The 21,253-nt window shown below is 38.1% G+C and overlaps 1 protein-coding gene across 3 annotated transcripts; it reads left to right on the top strand.

The window, feature by feature from the left end:
• The first annotated feature begins 439 nt into the window (after positions 1 to 439).
• On the top strand, positions 440 to 20,636 carry RALA (RAS like proto-oncogene A). 3 transcript variants are annotated; one of them, XM_064443860.1, is made up of 6 exons: positions 440 to 529; positions 9,601 to 9,707; positions 11,026 to 11,180; positions 12,001 to 12,209; positions 15,839 to 16,013; positions 18,693 to 20,636. In XM_064443860.1, exons 3-6 carry the CDS (start codon positions 11,067 to 11,069, stop codon positions 18,813 to 18,815), a joined length of 621 nt encoding a protein of 206 aa, XP_064299930.1. In that variant the 5' UTR covers positions 440 to 529; positions 9,601 to 9,707; positions 11,026 to 11,066; the 3' UTR covers positions 18,816 to 20,636. The 3 variants fall into 3 exon arrangements, with proteins under 3 accessions (XP_064299930.1, XP_064299931.1, XP_009498450.1); XM_064443861.1 differs by lacking the exon at positions 9,601 to 9,707 and having other exon boundaries at positions 440 to 526; XM_009500155.2 differs by lacking the exon at positions 9,601 to 9,707.
• The last annotated feature ends 617 nt before the right edge of the window (positions 20,637 to 21,253 follow it).

Below are 21,253 nucleotides of genomic sequence, written 5' to 3'. Positions count from 1 at the left end.
TTACCATGCAACATCAGGCCTATAACCACTTGTGTCCTTGAATCACCTACTCAAAAAGTTAATTACAAGTCTCTGTGTATTTGCAAACCAGTCTCATTCAGTGAGTCACACACATGAAATCCTCTTCCCCTGAATAAAACAGATGGTTAGGATTTTAGGAGGGACAATTTGCGCTGCATAGAAGGTAAACAGGAGGAGAAGTTACCGGAACAAACTATAGCTACAAAAGTACCACTCTTAAAATAATACAAGAAAAGAGTACTTACACATTTAAAATTGGGTGGTAAAACAGATGGCAAAGTCATAAAATGAATGAAGTAACTTACTTTGCCAAGTCAGACTTCACTAATGACATTTATTTGTTACAGCTGGATGATTCCTTAGAGGAATAAAAGGAATTTTTTGAAATGCAAAATCCAACATGCTCCTATTTTATTAGGTTCCGTTTGGCTGGTGCATTGATGCAGTCTGCCTGTGGGGAGAGAGAACGCTTGCTGGTATTTGTGAAGAGGAGACGGAGAATTTGGTGGTACCTGCTTCTTGATGTCTCTTGCTAATGACCTGGCTTCAGTCCTGTGTGTTTGCACTATTTGTGCTGTGGCCTTTGATATAAACGTGCTTGTACCTGCTGGAGCACTTGTTCCCTGCATCCTTCATTGTGAGAAGCCAATTAATAAAATGTGAAGGATAGTGTATTTTGGTATTCCTACTCTGCTTTGGTTGAAACTTCATCCAGCTAGGCACTGACCACATGGAAGAAGGTAGTGCCTGTCTCAAATGCTTTATTTGAAAGCTTAAACTTGTTCTATGTCAAGAATTTCATAGGAACGTTATTCAAACAAGGCTTCTGTGTTCATTCTGTCTGTGCTAATACCTTGAAAGAATTTAAGGGTGTTCATGTGAGTTTTTACCATAATACTATATGACTGGCTAATGAGGCAAAATAAGTCGGTTTGGGCAGGATAAACTCCCTGAACTGTCAGCATCCAGAACTTTTCTTGCTGTGAAGCGAGATGCTTGCAACACAACAAGGCTGCTTCTACCAACCAGAATATGTGGATGGCATCCCTCCTATAGGTTCCTTAAGTGTTGAGTGCAGCCTGCCACGAGCCTAGCAGGAGCTTGTTTTTGCTTTGCAGATACCATTTGTTTCTAGATTTGTCTGTCATGAAATAACTTTCTTGCCTATAGATCAGTGAAACTATTTGGGTGGAGTTTTGGGTTTAGTGAGTGTGGGTCTTAAGTCATCCTTTCTGGCTGTAAAAATGACCATATGGATATTGGCTTTTTCTAGAAAATGCACATCTGACATTCTGAACTTCAAACTAAAGGAAGAGCATAGGGTTGGTAGCAATTAACAAGATACTTGTGTTAGAGGGAAATCTGATTTATGGACTTGTTCTGGCAAACTTACATTTCTCAAGTATGTCTTTTGGAAGCCTTATTCAGACTTTGTTTAAAGAATTTACTTCAAGTCAAGTCAAAATGCTTACATTTAAGTCTTCCGTAAATTTCCATAGTGAATGTTGAAGTGCAAGTGTATGGGGCAAAAAGGACACAGTGATGTGGTTGAGACTTCTTTTGAAGTATGGTTGACAGAAAAAGCTGGTTTTATGATACTGAATATGCTGTGAGTGACTTTTTGAATGCAGAACTCTTGAACTGCTTTTAAAAGAACTCCTGAGGCTCATGCTGCAAGCTCTGGCATAGTGCCTTCAAGGGAACTCCATTTCTGTTTGCTTTCCAGAACAGCTGGAAGCAGCAGCTCTGTGCAAGTGTGAGTGATGCCTGACTTATCAGTCAAGAGTTAGCTTCCAACTGTGCTTTCTTGCACTTGAAACACAGGGTGGAACTGGCTGTAGCTAGTATGTCTTAGGTGACACTAGCTTAAATGTGTCCTTGAAGAGCTTCCCTCAGTCTTTAGTTTAATAGCACTAACTAAAGACCCCGAGTTGTTGATCCTGTGTTGTTAAAATTCCTCCTTGTAGGCTCTGCCTTGCCTTTTATATTTTATGAGGGCAGGGGGAACTGTTTTGTATATCAAATGCTGTACAAAATTCAGAAGCAGCTACTGCTTTATGTAGCATCTCCCATGGATGTAACTTGACTTTTGTCAGGAGACTTGGTTATGGGTATTTTGTATGGGAGCCTCTTCCGCAGATGTCCCCCTTCCCTGTTTCAGCCTTTCATTCCTCATTAGTTTTGCTTTTGCTAGAAAATCAGCTGTAGTACCATAGTTTGGTACTACGTACATCTGGTGCCTGTTTGTCTGTCTTGCCTCTGAATCCATGCAAATCTTTAGCGGGGATAGCTTTCACAGGCTAGTGACATGTAATTGCTCGTTCTTCTACCATGACTGCCATTACTGGTTATTCTCTCCTCATGGTATACAATGTTAAATCAATACAAAATTAATGCCCTCCGATAATATTCTAGTCTACAGGCCTCCATATTCAGAAATCTAATCTGAGAAGTCCTGACCCTTACACTTTGTGTTAAAGTAACACTGTAACACTGTCAACCTTGGAAAGCTAAGTTCCCTCAGTGATTAGAATAGACTGAGATAGGGCACCAGCCACGTAGTGAACTTGAGGAAGCAGAAACAGTATTCTAGACTCTCATGTAAATGTGTATATTATAAAATTACTTCACAGTGTAACTTAGGTCAATTGAACTATGAAAACAAGCTTGCTGCTGCTGTTAACCTAGGTGCTGTGCTTCAGTTTGCTTCTTTCCCCACTGATCTCTGGATCTGTCCGGGTAAACCACTGCAACAATCTAGAATTCTTCCAAATGTTCCATAATAGCCATCACACAAAAAGTGAGGAATCTTCAACAGGTGCAAAATTGCAGTTCAGGAACCTTAAAACACAAGCATTGTTTTTCCACAGTGTTTATAGGCTGGAGGTGCTGCAGTTAAGCTTTCCCCGTGCTCAGGTATGTGTTTTTCTGGTCTATCTTTTGTGCCAGCAAGCTTGTTTAGATAGCTAATCTGTCCAAACACCAGTGTAGGTTAGTTTCTGTCCAGAGCAACTTCTGAACTGCCTTGCCACCTAGTTGTTGCAAACACCAGTCAGTGCCTGCTGGAAGGGAGGATATGAGAGTATCTGTCAGATTGTAGCAGGTTCAGTTTATATCAGCCTTGCAGACACACAGTTGGGCTTGAGTGTTGTGGTTTTGTCAGCGCTTTGTGGACAATAATGTAGCTGCTTCATTTTCTTTTCAGTACATTGCAAGGTTCAAAATCTTAAGACCTTGATTTTGTTCCAGACTATTTCTGCCGTTCAGTTTGTCAGTGTTTTCTTGTGCTGTTCCATAGAGGTTTAAAGAAATTTCTTTATGGAAGTACCTCCCCAGAAGTCTCTTGCAGGATGCCAAAGAGACTTTTTGGTAACAATGCTGAAATGATGGCTTAAAACATATGGAATACATATCTATTCTACATCAGCAGCTGCTGCATAGGTCACGGCTGTACCCAGAAGCTGGCACTAAGGCCCTGTGGAGCCTCGGGGAGTAAACTTGTTTACTGTTTACTAGTGGTTTACTGACTTCTTGTTGGAGGGATCTCAATTCCTGTCATGACGTCTTAAGAGCACAGAGCTGCGGGCATGTGGGGCCACTGTTCTTTATAGCGGCATGATGTCATTTATAGGATGGGTGGGGCCTCAGTTACTTGGTGAAGAGTTTGCTGGTTGATTTTTTCCAGTTTCAGTACCTGGATATGGTTACAGTTCAAAGTACCTACCTCAAGAAGCTGAGAAATATAGGTCTTTTGCATGAGGAGATTTGCTGCTGCTGAGAGATAGAACTTAAGTCAGTTTTCTACCCTTTACTTTTCTTAGCAGATGTGTAGTCAGCTTAGTAAACTTGTTTTGTGGGTGTGGGAGAGATAAGCACCTTTTATGGCATGCACTAGAAAGCTTTGGAAAGAAGGGTTCTTACCAAACCTTGAATGTGACTTAACTGCCTGTTGTAGTTATGGGAAGCTGTGAATCTTAATTCCCAGTTAAACAGGTTTATGTCAAAGGATTATTTTCAGGAGAAAGGAAAGAACTTATTGTGAAAGCGTTTCTAACTTGTTCTGACGTTGAGGTTCAGGCAGCCTGTCTCATTGTTTAATGAGACTAGCCATTTCTAAGATAGATTTGAATATTTGCATTTGGCTTCCTCTTACTTTCAGCAACTACTTAGAATTTATAGTGAATATTAAATTTTTGAAACATTCTACCTTAATAAAATACTGATGTTACTTTGTGCAGAGCTTGACAGATGTTGCATGTTTAAACTGTAACAACACCAGTCAAACTTGAGACATGGGATGATGCCTATTACAATAATGCTGATCTAACCTAAAAAACTTCCTTACTCTCCAGTTCTTAAAACAGCTGGCATCATGTATCCCATCCTATGTCCTCACATATCCTATCTATTCCTGGGTCACAGGGTGTTTCTGCTGATCTAGTTTGGATATCGTAATTGGAAGCAGCTGTTGGGAGGGTTAGGCTTTGCTTGCCTGGAGTTGCCTCCCTCCATTTCCAGGAACATTTTTGTTGCAGGAATATCTGAGTCATTCTGAGGTATCTTCCAGATACTTTGCATCTAGTATGCTAGTCTGTGCTGATAATTTTCAAGCAGTATATTCTCAAGCGTAATTTTGCTGCTGTTAACCAAACCAAAACTACTGGACTTAATAAACAATGAAGTAATCGGATGAAATTGTGATCCTTTAATAACAGAGAAGATTATATTGCTTGATGGTCCCTGGGGACTTGAAATATGTTGACACTTTCTAAAATTTTTGGTCCTGTGCTTTTTCTCAGAAAGCTGAACTTGTAATTTCTAGGTCATGCAGGCAACAGAGTTGTGAATCACTTTAGGAATCAAGAAACTTTGGAGAATATTCAAACTCACTTTAGAAGATGGGGTTACTGTCAAATAATTACTATAAATTTTCACTTTAGAATGAGATAAAAAGTTGTAGCTAATGTTTGTGGAGGTGACAGATATACTAAGTGTAAAGTAAAAAGTAGTGCAGGTATTAGTTTCTTCAATTAAATAAATGATAGAGTTATTTGTTTAGAAGAACAGGAGTCTCCATTACTAATTTTCTTTAATTGTTCAATAAGTGATACAATATTTTGCCTTTCTGGAAGCATTGTTGTCAAAGCGTACTAACTGTAGTTCTTAGTATTGTGCAGGTAGCTCACAGATTTCAATTAAATTATTCCTGTTCCTTAAAATGTATCAAAATCTAGCTCAGTTAAAAAACAGAGTAAAACCAGGTTCTGTGATGTATGAGCTACTGGTTGTAATTGATGCTCATTATATAAAACAGTCTTCAGGGAAGAAAGTTACTCATCATAAGAGTGAGTGGGTAATGAGGTTAATGTGACAGCCTTGCAAATCTTTATGTAATCTTCTCTTAAAGGAAACAAAAGGACTGGAATTAAGTTTTGATGTCATAGTTTTATGAAGGCTGTAAAAATAACAATGTAGGAAATTGTTTTGGAATTGAAGAGAAGCACCACTATCTCTACTTATTAGCTAGAACCTACTATACTAACTGTACCAACTAGCTTTAAACACAAAGCTATGTTTAACTAGTCCCCTTCAAGCAAATGTCTGCAGCAAATCAAAGTCCTCCTGTTAAGGACAACTGCACTTTCATAAAGCCTGCATTCAGCTTTATGTATAGTGCTGCAGAAGATGCCAGCTGAATTTGTGCCTGTAATGATGTGACTTCAGTGTAATGCTTCTTACTTGGTCTGCTCTCACTGACATTGCACTTACTGGACTCCAGGGGATGAAAATGGACAGAGTAGCTTTTTGGCCTCTTTTAGTCGCATTCTCTAAGAAAATGAGCCTGATCATATGCTTTGTTCTTCATTAATTTATGGCCTATTGGCCAGTTTTGGGTACATTTTGACAGAGGTTTAGGTGTCTTGGATATGATTGTTCCCATAAGCGTCCTGAATATGTGCTGCTGGCTAAAGAGGGAGAAATCTGTACCAGTACTCCCTGTGAAGGAAGGGAAGTGATCTGAGCTGATTGTCTGTTGTCCTGCTTGGGTGGGTACACAGCTACTCTGTTGGCTGCTTTTTTGCTCCGTTTTGGTGTTTGAACATTGATATTATTGCACTGAGGAGGGATGTAGAGGACAAATGGCATAGATATGTAAGGAAGTATGCTTCAATTAATTGTTTTGGAGCAAGTCATTCTGTAAGAAAAAATAATCTAAGAAATAGGACAACTTAAGAGAAGCCTTCTGAATTTGATCAGATGAGCAAGATGAGTGAGGGGATAAAAAGCGTAAGGTTTTTTTCACCCATAAGCATATTTTTATGTCTCAATTTATTGGGCTGAAGAAGTAGATGGGAGGAGAAAATAAAGACTAATGTAGTAGGGAGGTCAAGGGTTCCTACTTTTTTTTCCCCTTCCTTTTCTTCCTCTTTACCATGTATTTGCAAAGACACCTTCCCTGAAAACATTGTCCCTGGAGATTAAAACCTCTTATTGCTGGCACCTGATCATCTTACCTACTCTAGTGGATTTAGATAATCACTCTGTGCTCCAAGACTTTATGCAGAAGTTGACTTGATGCTTACCTTGTCCAAGTCTTGTCCAAGCCTTGTCCACTCTCCAGCTCACTCCTCTGCTGGGTGGAGCTGAATGTTGTGTTTAACTCCATGGAGGACTAGAGATAACATTGTCTTACACAGAGGGCCTGCTATGTGAAGTGTAAAACTCGGGAGAAGTTAGTATTGATACAGGTAGAAGCCAGTCACTCAAGACAGGCAACAGTTTTACCAACTTCAGCTACAAGTTCCTGTTGCTGCATGATCTTAATCATGTAGGATGATCTTAAAAGTTTAGCTACCTACTCTTTTCTCCTGACCAGATTTCTAGACTATTAGACAAGATGCCATTGCTGATGCTAACATGAATTACAATCCCTACTCCTGCAGTTCTGATTTAATCTAATTGTTCCCTAACCTGGCTCTACAAAAATGCTCCTGGCTCCAACTGGAAGCTTGCTATTAAATGGAGCACAGAATCATGGGGCTGGTTATCTGCAAGCAGGGAATAAGCAGCTGTAGGAGCTTTGAGAACTGCTTACTTTGGCAGAGCAGCCACTGAGATTCATTTATTTGTGCCCTTATCTGCTCAAACATGTTGGAAAAGGGCAGTTTTAGGAGTTTATCTGCAGTGAAGGTGAGGAGCAATCCATAGCATGATGGTTAGACAAGGTTCCCACCCTTCCAAGTGAAGGTATGGCAGTACATTGTTGGGCCTGTTAAGCTTTCACTTCCCTTCCAACTTGTTAGACTACACAAAGAACTGTTCAAAAATAAACTTTCATATAAGTCATCAGCGGTATTGCTGCAATGGGGATTACCAATGAGTGTGGTAAAAGCTGACCTGTGTAAATGGATAATACAGCTATTGACAACACCCTGCTTGGCTCTGTGTGAACCTCTCTCTGCTGTAGGGTGACATAGGATTCTACTGCAGGATAAGCCCATGTTTATCTTCTGAGCCCTAAACAATTTTGCACTGTGAAGATTAAAAAAAAAAACAAAACACCACAGTACACGTAATATGAAAGTGTGCTTTTTTAAGCTTCATACAACAGGGTTCTTGCCACAGTCTGTCAGTTTTATTATAATTATAAAGTAGGACAAGTCAGAAACTAGAAATGACCCAAATTAATACTACTTATGAAAATAAGTTGGGCTACATAAATTAAGGGTAGAAAAACTACTTTGCATGAAACTTCATCTCAGGTGCTTTGCTTTACTGTTACAATTGGAATCTATGCTCCGTGTTGCTTTTGAAAGCCAACTGAAACAGGTATGTGGCAGTAGCTCAAGACTTTTCACTTTCAAGGTCTTTCTCCTCTCTGGCAGAATACTTGCTCTGAAGCAGTTTCCCTGGATTGAGTGTTGTTTGCCCAGTATCAGACTCTACTTGCTTTGTTTGTAACTTATTTCTCTCTCTTTCACACTGTCTGACATTCAGCAGGCCTGAATTTTGCCAGCCAACCTGACCTCCCTGAGCCTCCTCCCACTACAAAATGTGGCAGAGTATTTATGACAAGCTTATCTTTAAGATTTGAAGTCTGTGGTAGCATGAAGTTTTGCTATCTTCAGTATCTTACTGGAATGTTGTTAACTGATGGTTATTGATGACTCAAGATACTGCTTTGACTGGTTGGGTCAGGTTTTTTTTAATTCCAGGTTTCTTTCTTTGACTCAACCTCTTATGCTTCTTTGAAAGGATGTTATCAAGGCTTTGGAAAATGTTTGGCTGCCATAAAATCTTTCTTGTTAAGGAATTTTTAGTGAAAAGGAGCATTGTCACTAACGCGATTATAAGGATCTTATTGGCTGGGCATTGTTGTTTGGCTTTTCAAGTATGTATCAACTGCTGCACAAAGTACAAAAAGTGGTAGCTTCTCTTTGTCACACTGGGGTGCTACTTGTTGAATTGCAACTTCTAGTAAAATACGAATTTTCACACTGCTCAATCTACTTAAAGACCATAGGTTAATTTACAATAAATAGTACAATGAAACCTTACTATTGTGTATTTTAATTTTTTCACAGATGGTAGTATTGATTTTGCACAAACTCACTTGTCACAGACTCTGCTGAATTCATTTGGACTTCTTCAGTATTGAAATGCTTATAGAATAGTCGTTTTATTGCTTAGTAAGCTGTTGTCAGCTGATGACTAGAATTCATAGGAATTTTCTTTATATTACTTGTCTGAAATACATACTAAAGACAAGCAAGCATGACTTTCAGGATACATTTTTTCCTTTTAATAGAAAAGTGCAGAGACAAAACAATGTGGAGTAGTTCAAAATGCAACATAGCAGGTTGAAAATGTACACATGGCTTGGAGCTATTTTCATGTTCTCATACTCCCTCTTGAGTAAAAAGAAAGAAATGGTTCTTTGAAAGCCATAATGGCCAAAACTGAAACGTGTTTTTGTCATCCATCTGCTTTTTAGAAGAATTTGTAACATAAAGTTAGTTATATTTCTCTGCTATATCTCTAATGAGCAAAGCAGCTTACTTGTGCTTCTATCATTTAGATAATCTGAAAAAAATTTTCTATCATTTAGTGTTAAAAAAGTAAGGAAACTCATGGGTTGAGATAATGACAATTTAATAAGTTTTTAAAAATAGCAAAACAAAACCAAGGAAAACATGGGGGGGGGGATAAAAATTGCTTGCCACTAGCCGACCAACGCCCAGCCAGTCCCCTGAGCAACGGCAGCCTTGGCAAACTTCCCTGCCAGCTTTCATTGCTAGGCTATGGGATGTGATATCCCTCTGGTCGACTGTCCCAGCTGCATCCCTCCCGCCTGCTTGCCCACCCCCAGCCTACTCGCTGGCAGGGCAGCGTGAGAACCAGAAAAGGCCTTGACACTGTGTAAGCACTGTTCAGCCATAGCTACAACATCTGTGTGTTATCATCACTGTTTTCATCACAAATACAAAACATGGCACTATACCAGTTATTATGAAGAAAATTAACTCTATCCCAGCCAAAACCACTGCACCTTTTTATTTATCTATTCTTTAATTCCAGGAAGGATTGGCTAAATCTCTAACGAAGCATCAGTCAGCATGCTTTTACACTTAAGTGCCTCACTGCTAACAAAACCTTAGTGCGTGTCCTCAGCTATGGATTTTGATGTAAGTTTTAATAAAACTGTCATGCTTCACATTATGATTAAGCTGCGCACAAAGGTGATTCATTATGCAGGAAGATGTAATGTTAGTGTGAGATTGTCAAATGATCATGATGGGTAATGGTGTCTTGTTACTACACTGTATTATCTGATAGTTCTGTATATAACTAAACTCTGCTGTCATGTGAATGTGCTCTTTTTGAGCCTTCTAATTAACAAAATCTAAGTCACATTTGGTTCTTGGTTGCTACTATAGGTGTCTCTTGTGTTTACATCTTCTGTAATGTAGATGTCGTGTTTTTTGGACATCAGAGCTTGTTTTGACCTTAAATCGCTGGAGGAGGCTACGTTCTGTCACTGTGCAGTGACTTTCCCATGTCTCAAGAACTGTGCAAGCAGACAAAATACTCTGTCTTCATATGACACAAATACTATAATATTACTGTTGGGATAGGCAGGGAATGAAACAAAGCTTTGGGAAGCTAGTAGTTAGAGATCTGCTAAAACTAAACATGATTTTTAAAAAGAAAAGCTAATGGGAATGGGATTGTTACTTTCTGTAGGCATGCACATGCATATTATACTGTGTGTGAATTAACTGTCATAGAGCTCTTTGGTATTGGTGAGGTGCAGTGATTTGTGTTTGAGTAAGCAGTTGTGGACCAAGACAACTATTCTAAATATACAGACTAACAGCATTTGTAGCCTAGGAAGGCAAGTTGAATCTTTCCATTCTGTGTAAATTAAGTTATTTTTCAGTTCCTGATTGACTTACTGAAGGGGAGTATTTTTAGGTTTTAAGTGACGTATTTGCTTGCTTTTCTCTGAAAAAGTACACTAGTCCTTGCTGCTGCTGTGTCTTGGTGCTTGCTATTTAGGCTGGAAATTCCTTCAAATGTCTGTTTTCTTTCCTGTGCAGCTGTCATATCTCATGTTTTCTTGTATGGTGTTGACTCACTGTGGCTTCCTTTTTCAATTCGTGCTTAGTAAACTAACAAGAATTCTTGACAAATACTGTGTGTCTAAAAGAAAGTGCTACATACCAGAATAGAAACCTTTTCCCTTAATTGCATCTTGGATGGATGGTCTTGGAACTCATTTGTGCCCTTCCCAAATGGTGAAGGCTTTCATTGCTCATGCTACAAAAAAAGATGAGCTCAGTGTAATTTGTGGAACAGTTTCCAGTGAAAAAGCAGCTTTCACTGAAGATAGCAGTACTGAAATTAAGACCTTAGATATGGAGGGGTTTAAACCAAATCCACTTTGAACAGTGCATGTGGGAGAGGGAAAAGAAATCTAATGAAGCAATATTTTTCTTCTAGATTTTTTCGTTTTACACCTGTGAATTTTCGGCAATCCGAAGATGGCAGCAAATAAGCCTAAAGGACAGAATTCATTGGCTTTACACAAAGTCATCATGGTGGGAAGTGGTGGTGTAGGAAAATCTGCTTTAACACTACAGTTCATGTATGATGAGGTAAGAATTTGCACTAAAACTTATCTCAGGAGATGTCTGCTATGTAGGGTTATTTAAGCATTCATTAGTACAGGGATCTTCTGAAAGGATCTAAATGTACATGATGTAGTATGAAAGTCAGCAACTGAATTGAACAAAAATATTTTTTGAGATTTAGTGACTTAACCTCAAGAGACACCTGTGAAGGAATAATTCAGATTTTTTCAGACGTTCAAGCAATTAGATGTTCTGTCGTATTATCAGTATATTATGTCATTGTTCACTAGACCTATTAAACTTATTTAGGTGTTATAGCTCAAAGCTTCTTCATTTAGGCGAGTTGCATGATGCCTGAAATATTAGCCAATTTTTTCCATGTGTTTTATGCTGCTGTTGAAGAGAGGAAAGAATGTTTCTTGTTTCCCAACTTTTTTCCAGTAAAATTCATTCTTTTTGATTAAAAGGCAGAACTTATGGCTTCTTTAAAAATTGATAGTAAATATATTCAAAGTCAGGACTACCTGATAGCATAATGAAACTCAGCCAGATGTTCTGCTTGACCAGAAGCAGAGGCTTGGGTAGTGTACAGACATTGATGTTTTTCAGTTATCTCTCTAAAACCTCCTTGTAATGGCTGAAGAAAGCAAAAATCTATCAACTGTTTGGGTTGATGGAGAGCCTGCTTTAACTACGAATCATTTGAGTACTTCACATAGCCTAAATACATATGCTTGTTTATTAGTTACTGTAACCATATAAGAGGTTTGTTATATCCTTATATGCAAATAGAAGCATTTGCCTGTACAGGCATGATTTTATACATGGAGGGTTTTTTTTCTAGTTTGTTGAAGATTATGAGCCCACCAAAGCAGACAGCTACAGGAAAAAGGTGGTTCTGGATGGTGAAGAAGTTCAAATTGATATTTTGGACACAGCAGGGCAGGAGGACTATGCTGCAATTAGAGACAACTACTTTCGAAGTGGAGAAGGCTTTCTTTGTGTCTTCTCTATTACAGAACTGGAATCCTTTGCAGCGACTGCAGACTTCAGGTAAGTTACCAGGCAAGATAATTATTCTCATTACAATGAGGTAATTACAAGTGATATTTTTTTGTTTTGTAATATCCTTATGATAGTCCAGATTAGATGACAGCTCTTACTGTAGTCACATAATGTTTTGAACAGATGCTTAGCCATGCCTTTGCTATCTGTACCCCTTCAGATATCTTCTCTGCTGTGCTTCTGAATACCAAAAAGGCTATTGCCACAGAGCAGATTCATAGCAATGTTCGGAAGGCTTCTGCCCTTTGTAAATCATTGTTGTTTGGCTCTTGTGCTAAGAAGCAGTATTTGTGAGTAGGCATACTGCTATCCAAAGTAATGGATCTGAGAAAAATTGCTTATATACTGTATGGTTGCATGTAACGTACACTACACGCTCCCAGAGTTGTCTTATTTAGTTCTTGCTTCATATAGAGGATTATGTTGTCTTTCTCTTAACCTGTGAAACACCGCCTGGAACAAAAAGGCAGCTGTAGCATATCCAGCTGTTTTATGCTAGCATACTTCATAGTTATAAAGATGACATGACCTGATTCCAGTTGAAAACTGCGCAGAACCACCACATCTAGTGATATCTGTCTGCAGAGTCTTAGGCAATGTGAAGTATGCGCAGTGTGTTCTGGGAGAGTGAAACGCACGGTGTCAACAACAAATCTTTCTATCTCTTAAAGATGATTTTATGAATAACAGCGATGAGGTGTATCTTTGTATATTCCATTATAGCTGTGCATTTTGTGTAAAGGCCTGCTGTAATCTGTCCCTTCAGTTTTGCTTGAATGGAATTTTTCTCTGTAAAAGAAACTAATGTAATTTTTTTAATTTACAAGACAAAAGTTCTGCATAGCATTCACCCTTCCCATCAAATTTAGTATTTTACTTAATAGAGAGCAATGTGGGAAAAACAAAATTTGGGACTGGATCTTTCTGGTGTAGTAAAGATTTAAACAAGATAGGGTTTTTAAGATGCTTTTCAGGCATGCAGCATATTAAAACCCTTATTATGGTAAGCTCCTATTAAACAGGCAGCAGTATATTAAAGGTGCTTAATTTTGGTTGAGAGAGAAAGCCTATTTAAATCACTCATCACTGTATTAAAAAAAAAGAGAGACCAGAAAAAAAATTTTACTGGTTCAAAGTGTAGTGAAATAGGAGAGGAGATAACCTTTGAGATAAATATAAGGAAACAAATATAAAAACAAATTATCTGCATCCTACTGAAATAATGCTTTTCGGAGATGCTGTCACAGTTCAACTTAATTAGCACTAAGTATCAGAGTATGTTTAATATCCCTGAGGGAGTAGGAAGAGGTATGGAGGGGAAAAAGTGAGTTTTTTGTTTTATTACTTCTTTATTTGTGTGTCTGTATATGTGTGAGAGGGAGGAAGGGGCAGGCCTTGATTGGTTTGCAGGCTTATGCTAGGTATTGTCAAGTCTGGAGGACTACTCAGTGTAGTTGAGCTTCCCTAGAGTGCAAAATGACCTATTCAAATCTGTTTAAAATCCTATTAATGCTTCAGAGTACATGATCTTCTGGGGTTCTAGAGGAAGCCCTACTTTTCTGGCAAAGGTGAGTGTTCACAACATGCATGCTGAAACAGCAAAAATGGAAGAAAAAAATTCCTTCGATGAAGAGATTAAAACTCTCCCCAATCCGAATCTGAAAGTGCCTTTCAAGTTGCCTTTGAAACTGTAGAAGCCTAAATGGTAAAATGTAACTCTGGAAAAATACATTTTTTCCGCTCTGCGTACATGTAACCTGTATCTCTTGAAGGTACAGTTAAGATACCTTTCGCTTTGTTGAGCAGCCTGAAGGAATACTACTTAAGAGACAGATGTGAAAGAAATTGACAAGAAGAATTTGGATGTTTGATTGTTTCCATGGAATTTTGTTCTGCTGGAATGGCAGAACTCCAACAGGAGAGCTGTTTACTGCTATCCAGTGTCTTCGATGGGGGTCCTGGTGTGCTCTGAAATACCATTGCTCCAAGTAATTTTTTTTTTTTCAATAGAAAGCAGACCTACAATGACTAAACTTTTAAATATTTGAAAGACAGTTTGATAAAATATGAATTTGCTTTGGGTAGAATTAGTCTGGCCCCAAATATTTTTTTAATTCTAGATTTCAGGCTGGTATATCATTATTTAGATATTTCTTGTTTAGGAGATAATCAGTCTTCAGAGAGGTCTCAAAGGGGAATGCAGTCATCTGGATTGCTGTTAGAGTAACTCTTTGCATGGTGAAATTAGTGATGCCTGAACAATTGGTGTTGAAAGCTACTAGTTTTTAGCAGAAGTCGTATTTGCACAGATACTGCAGTGACACACTGAGTGTTCTTCTGGCCACCCTTCCTAATCCACAGGCTATTCAAACTACTTTTGGATTCCTTTGGATTTGAACAGACCCTGTTAAAACATTTGCAGTGATATTTGTGAGAGACACGAGGAATGTTGCTTTGATTACACCTCAGAGATGAATGTGGTCTTACAAGCTGCCTCAAATACATGTGTGTTGGTTTAAAAAAAGTTTGGGCTACCTGCAGTTTCTCAGCCCTGTGAGCAGACTTCCTCCTCAAGACTGTGTGCTATTCAGAACTTTTTCTAACAGCAGGAAGATTCTGCTGTACACCAAATCAAGGCCCTTTAGAGTATCAGTTAATTAACTCTCTTCAGTGACTCTCCATTAAGCTTTAAGTCTGGCAACAGGTTTCACCTCAGCCAGCAAAAGGAATTTGTTTCTCCATGCTTTTTGTCAATCTTTCAGAAACTGCTCCACAATGAAGGGCTACATTTCACTACTGACTTTATACTCCTTTCTGAGACAAAGTAGAGAATATCCCCTCTTCTGGGAGAAAAATGTTCTTCCTGGTACTTTTAATGCATTTCTGGTTAGAAGAAAACTTTGATTATTTTTTTCAGTGTTGAAGACTTATGTACCAAACCATTTGTAGTACTGAGTTTTATTTACAACTTTAAACCCTTCATCCTAGCAGTTCAAACTGTGGAAGGGTCTCTCCTTAAAAATCTGATGCATGTACAACTTGTATCTGTACACTGGCTTATAACTGAATAAAGATCTCTGCAGAGACTGAATATAATTGACTGCAGAAAGATTCCTGAAAAGGAGATTTTTCTCTTGGTATGCTGTAGACCATTTAATCAGCTTCAAAAATGGCACATGCATTTTATTAAGGAAAAAATCGAGTGTAAAACTGAAGTTTGGGTAACTTAAAAATGGCAATCACATACTAATATAAAAGCAATGGTAAATGCTCTCAAGTAACACCTTTAGTAAAAGGAATGGCTTACTGATTATAAATTCTCACCTAAACTAATCCTGTTCTACTTTTTTAGTTTCTTACTGACTCACCTTCTTCCTTCCTGGGGACTAGTTGGCTGCTTCTGTCTTCATTCTGTATAATGTCATAATGAGGTTTAAGATTTTAAGAAGCTGTTAAGGTTTAAGAAGCTGTTACATAAGCTTCATAAAAGGAATAAGTGGGTTTTCACTGTAAGATGGAAGAGTGCTTAGTCCAAGTTCTTCTTTTTGTGTTCTAAGAATAGTACTCTGTGCCATGCTTAATCCTTCTTTTCCTTTTTTTCCCTCCCCCCCCTCCAGGGAGCAGATATTAAGAGTAAAAGAAGATGAGAATGTTCCCTTTTTGCTAGTTGGTAACAAATCAGATTTGGAAGATAAAAGGCAAGTTTCTGTAGAAGAAGCAAAAAACAGAGCTGATCAGTGGAATGTTAACTATGTGGAAACTTCTGCGAAAACACGAGCCAATGTTGACAAGGTAATAACTGGCCTCTTAACACAAAGAATCTCTCCATCAGTTTTTACTTTGTATCTCTTTTCTGTGTGTCGTACTATATATGTTCATTATTTTAGCATTTTTTTGTGAAATTTGGATTAAATACTCTTCTCCCTTAACTGGCCGTGAGTGTGTGACTATGTGACTTCATGTAGAACAGCGAAAATATTAGGCATAACAAGTTTATCCCATCCTAAACTGCAAGGAGACATTATACAAGACCTGATTTCATTAAAAATTTCTTGAGGCAGCTATTTTGGCCTAGACTTCTGACTGTGTTTTCCATAACTAGAAGACAATCTGCTTCTGAACAGTGAGGAATGCTGTCTGATCCTTGGCCAGAATCAAACAGCTTACAAAGTAGGCAAAGGAGGGATTGGAGCCCTCTCTGCCCTCATCTAACCAGTTGCCTGCTTGTATGATGCTTTGACGAAGAATGGTTGAACCCTTTTAAGCTTAGAAGTGCCTCCTGAGTTTTCAGGGATAAAACCTGGTTCAGAAGGTCATGAGAAAAGAGACAGAGAATCTTTGTCTCCCAGAAGATAGATTATTGATTAGTTCTAAGTATTTCAGCTATAACTTTAAAAGATGGGGCTTCTTGGAATACAGAATTCGGAATAACTCTCAGCCTTGTAGACTCCAAGAGTAACAGATGCATGGCAAAAGAAATAAGTAGTTTAGTTCAGTGTGCCAACCTTTCCTTTCAGAGCTACTGAGAGACTTAATCGCACATTAAAAAATACTCTAATGTAAATCCTTACATCTGAGCTGTCAGCATGACAGCTGTAATGAGTTCTGTTTTACAGTAACTTAAATTTGAATGTTGTCTCCTGTCAGTTGCCTTCCTGAAGAAATAAATTGGTGTTCAGTACTACAGTAAGAACTTCAAGCTGTTCTGTAGGGAAAATTAAGTCAATTAAATGCAGCAGAACTCAGTCTTATTGTTGAATACAGCTTTGATTTTTTTAATTATAAAAACTAGTACATCTCTCAGTTTTTGTGCATGATTGCAGTTAATATCCATCTGTTACAGCAATGTAGGAATTTCCAGCTCTTCAGAATGTACTTCCATCCTTTAGCAGCTGGGGAAAAGTGTATGTGGATATATATATTTTTTTTTATAGCTCTCTAATCGAGAGCTTTTGCACACATACGGTAAGCTACTACAGAGCTCCAAATTTCTTTTTGAAGCTGGTGGCATTATGGATCCACGTTAGCATGTATCAGATAGAATTAAGGTTTGGTAGTCCACAAATGAGGCTTTGCTGGTGCTAGCAAATACCAGGTGTTCTTAGTTACTTAGAGCATCTGAAGTAATGAGGTTTGTTTGTGAAATGAAGTTACTATTCTATTTGTCTGAATTCCAGAATAGTGGGTTTGCTCAGTGGGGGGAAACACAGCTGGCTTCTACTTACTTTCATAACTTCTCAGAAAGTTATGTACCCCAGGCAGCTAAATTCTGTATTTACAGTATCAGTGTTTAAGCAAGTTGGCAGTTGCATCGTACCATTTGCACAGATTTAAGTACAAGCAAGGAACTTAGTGCACATTTAGAAATTTAAAGGGAATCTTATTTCTTGACAGAAATATTTAGTTACATTGATTTTCCTCAAATCCTGTGTAATGAAGGTTGGTGTTTCTGCTGCAGTCAATATGAGACTAGTGTCATTGCAAATAAAAACCTACTGAGCTCTGTGGAGGAGCTTTTCAGGCCCTGTACTGTCCATGTTTCACAGAAATAGATCAAGTCCCCTCACATGGATCTAGATAACATGGAATCATACAATTAAGGTTGGAAAATATCTCCTGAGAGAGAAAAGTGTTAGAAATGCTCAACTGATTTGCTACAATAAAACTATAAAGATTAAATGACTATTTGCTGTAGCCTCCTGCAAATCAAGTCAAGATCTGCTTTTCACATGAATAAAGTACCTTTATATAGTCCAATCATAAAGCCTTAACTGACAGTAGGGTCTCTCTTAAACAGCCACTGGTGTATCTCCACCTTTGTCATTTTTGTTTCCTGCTAAACCACTTGACAAAAATGAAGTTCATATGTACTTTGAGATTGCAATATGGCCATTGAGATTACCTGATTTAAAAATTGTTTGTGTAGTTATGATTGATAGCTTTGCTTTAAAGGAAATGCCGATCACACAACTCGCCCCCAGGCACTTTGTGTTTAGACTTGCATCGTGGAACATGCTGACCATGAAGTGTTCAGTGTACGCCACTGCTCTGTTAATATGTCTATAGAATTGGGTGTTGCAATTTTTCAGTGTTTACAGCTCACCACTGAAAATACTTGAAACATAAACTGATTTCCTTGAGTCTCCTCAGTAAGATGTAGGTAATATGTTTAAAAAATCTTGGCCGAAGATGACTGTTGTTTCAGTCCTTGTGGAAAACTGTCTGACAGGATTCTTAAGTAAATATCAGAGGACAGGGGAACATTATGGTACCATGAAAGATGCAGGATTGCATCATATCAACTTGGCCTTCAAAACCAGTGAAAGATTTGTTGGAGTATTTTTATGTTCACTCAAACTGGTTGCATATAATTGACTTTATTCTAACCAACCAAAATGCATTGTCAGTGAAAACTTAAATTAACTCATGTCTGACTGTTTTTGCATTTACATTATTACATCTTTTTTTTAGGTGTTTTTTGATTTAATGAGAGAAATTAGAGCCAGAAAAATGGAAGACAGCAAAGAAAAGAATGGGAAGAAGAAAAGAAAAAGCCTAGCTAAGAGGATCAGAGAAAGATGTTGCATTTTATAATCAAAACCCTGAATTCCTTTCCTACCCTGATCATACTAATAAACCCCATAATTTATAAGCATGCCACTGAAGGCTCAAGTGACTGAAATTACTCTTAACATGTTGGAAATTGTAATGTACCACTAAAAGCATGAATTGGAGCTGCACTGAAAGTCAAATTCACTGAAAAAAAAAGATGTGGCTTCAAGAGAAGCAAAGTTCAGTCCATTTCATAATTGCCTACCTTCTCACATTTCTTCTGAATGTAGTGTTTCGTAGGCAGTCTTTTCTTTAATAGTGAACAGAGCGGGGAAGTATTACTTTGTGGGTTCTTGTAAAGCATACTTTTTTATCACTGGTAACTGTCAATTCATCTTGTCTTTTGTTGCCTTGAAAATTACAATTGTAAACGTGATACCTAACGAAGCGGTATGCAGCTGTTTTGCCATGAAGTTATGCAAATTAGAAAAGAATAATGTATATGTGAACAGTTATGTTGGGGAAAATTATATGTGGTTCTGCATTACCTGATTAACCTAGAAGAGTCATGTGATCTTTTACGTTGAAACATTTGAATATGCCTTAATTTAAAAACCTAAACATAGCAGGTTGCTTAGTCAAGGGTGTATTTTCAACTTTGTTGCATGGAGACTGTTCCTGCGCATCAGTGCGAGGCTGCCCTCTCTGTGGAGCCAAGTTACGTGGATGATTTTGCTAACTAGCTGTCTGCTAGCAGTGTCTGTTCTTTAAATGTGTGCCATACTCTGATATTGTGAATAATATAGACATATTCTGTCATCTGTAACTTGGTAAACAATGCGGTAGCTTAAAGGTCAGAATTCATGAGAGACTGAAATCATGAGCCTGTGGCACATCTAAGACTGAAATGGTTGTTTAAAACTTAATGTGCTGATACCTTGAAACTTCCCTTCTGCAAGTAGATTTTTGTCCAGATGTCCCTTGGGTTTAAAATCCCTGGAGGTGGGTGGAGTGGACCTGAGTAGCGCTAATATATTAAGTTGAGATGTATGAGAAATTCTGGTGTCATCAGTTATTTTCTTTTGTGTTCCTAATACTCAGCTACGGGAACATGGTGTGTTATGCTGAAGCTTTTTGCAGGTTTTGTACTGTTTAGTCTAGTTTATGTTGATTTTCAAACAGGGAACATTGTAGCTACTTTTTCTAGTTAATGTTGATATTAAACAATCAATCATGCTTTACAATACAGAAACATTTACCATGTGCATCCAAAATCCCCAAACAAAACATACTGCCTCGGTTGCTTCAGAACAGCAAGAGTACTAGCACACAGTTAGTATGCTGCATCTTAACTGAAAATATACCAGAGTAGTTGAGGGTTTTTGACTCCTCTGGGGTAAGACAGGCTTGGTCAATTCCACAAACTGGTAGACTTTTTATACATGCATAAGCCTATAACTGACAGTTTAAAATGTGCTCAAGCAAACTAGGTAACAAATATTTAACTTCCATGTTAACAGACATTTTAGGGACTCAAGTCTTAGAAGTTATATTTGTCATGTTAAATATTTATCAATAGGAATTTTGTATGTGCATTTAGTAGACTGCCAAGTGCAGAATTAAAGTTACTCATGTAACTCTGGCAAATAAGCCAGTCTTCATCTTACCGTGTACTTATTTGGGTCTATTTAGCCAGGGAGTCTAACCACTAACATCGTGACTTTGCATTGGAACCTGTATACTGGGAATTGAGGTGTTATGAAGCCACTGGACACATGAAACTTGTCTTGGCTGATGCCTTATCCTGTCCTTTTATTTGCTATTTGAGCCATTGAAAGATGAATAAACTTCCGTTTTTTTAAATACTTGTGCAGTGTTAATTGATAACTGTTACCGATGAACTTTGCCATAGCTGATGCCAGTTGTCAAGCAGTTAAACCTAAAGAATCCAGAAGCCTTTCTCGTGTGCGTGCATGAACAAAATTGTAGATTAAACCCAATTAGTCTGATTGATAGAAAGCCACTTTGTAAAAGCTGAGACTATGCATGGGCTACCTTTTATCCAGAGCTAATTTATCCCTGCTTTCTGTAACAAAGGACATCAGAAAACAGGCAAACTGAGGTAAGCTTGTTCCAGAAATATTTTTCCATAAGAATGGAAAGTGAGATTTAAAAAACAAATGACCTACCTATGTAAGGTTGAAATAAAAGTGCATTCTAAGTCGTTATCTTTTAGCTCACTTAGGGAGGATGTAAGTGTGCTGCCACAACCTGCGGGGAATATAGCTCGAATTGTGCATATAGGATTTGGGTACATCTTGAGAGAGTCATCCAAACTGAGGGATACATTCACATCATAGAGGAGTGTTTGGTTCAGCCTGTGTCCGTGTCTGAAATTCCTACATATATTTGCTCAGTGTGCTTCTGTGCCCGAGAGCAGTTTTCCTCCTCTGTTCTCCTCCAAGGAGTTGAAGATAACT

Source organism: Phalacrocorax carbo, chromosome 2 (assembly GCF_963921805.1).
Source record: "Phalacrocorax carbo chromosome 2, bPhaCar2.1, whole genome shotgun sequence".
Lineage (NCBI taxonomy): Eukaryota > Metazoa > Chordata > Aves > Suliformes > Phalacrocoracidae > Phalacrocorax > Phalacrocorax carbo.
This window is presented reverse-complemented; position numbering and strand designations above follow the sequence as displayed.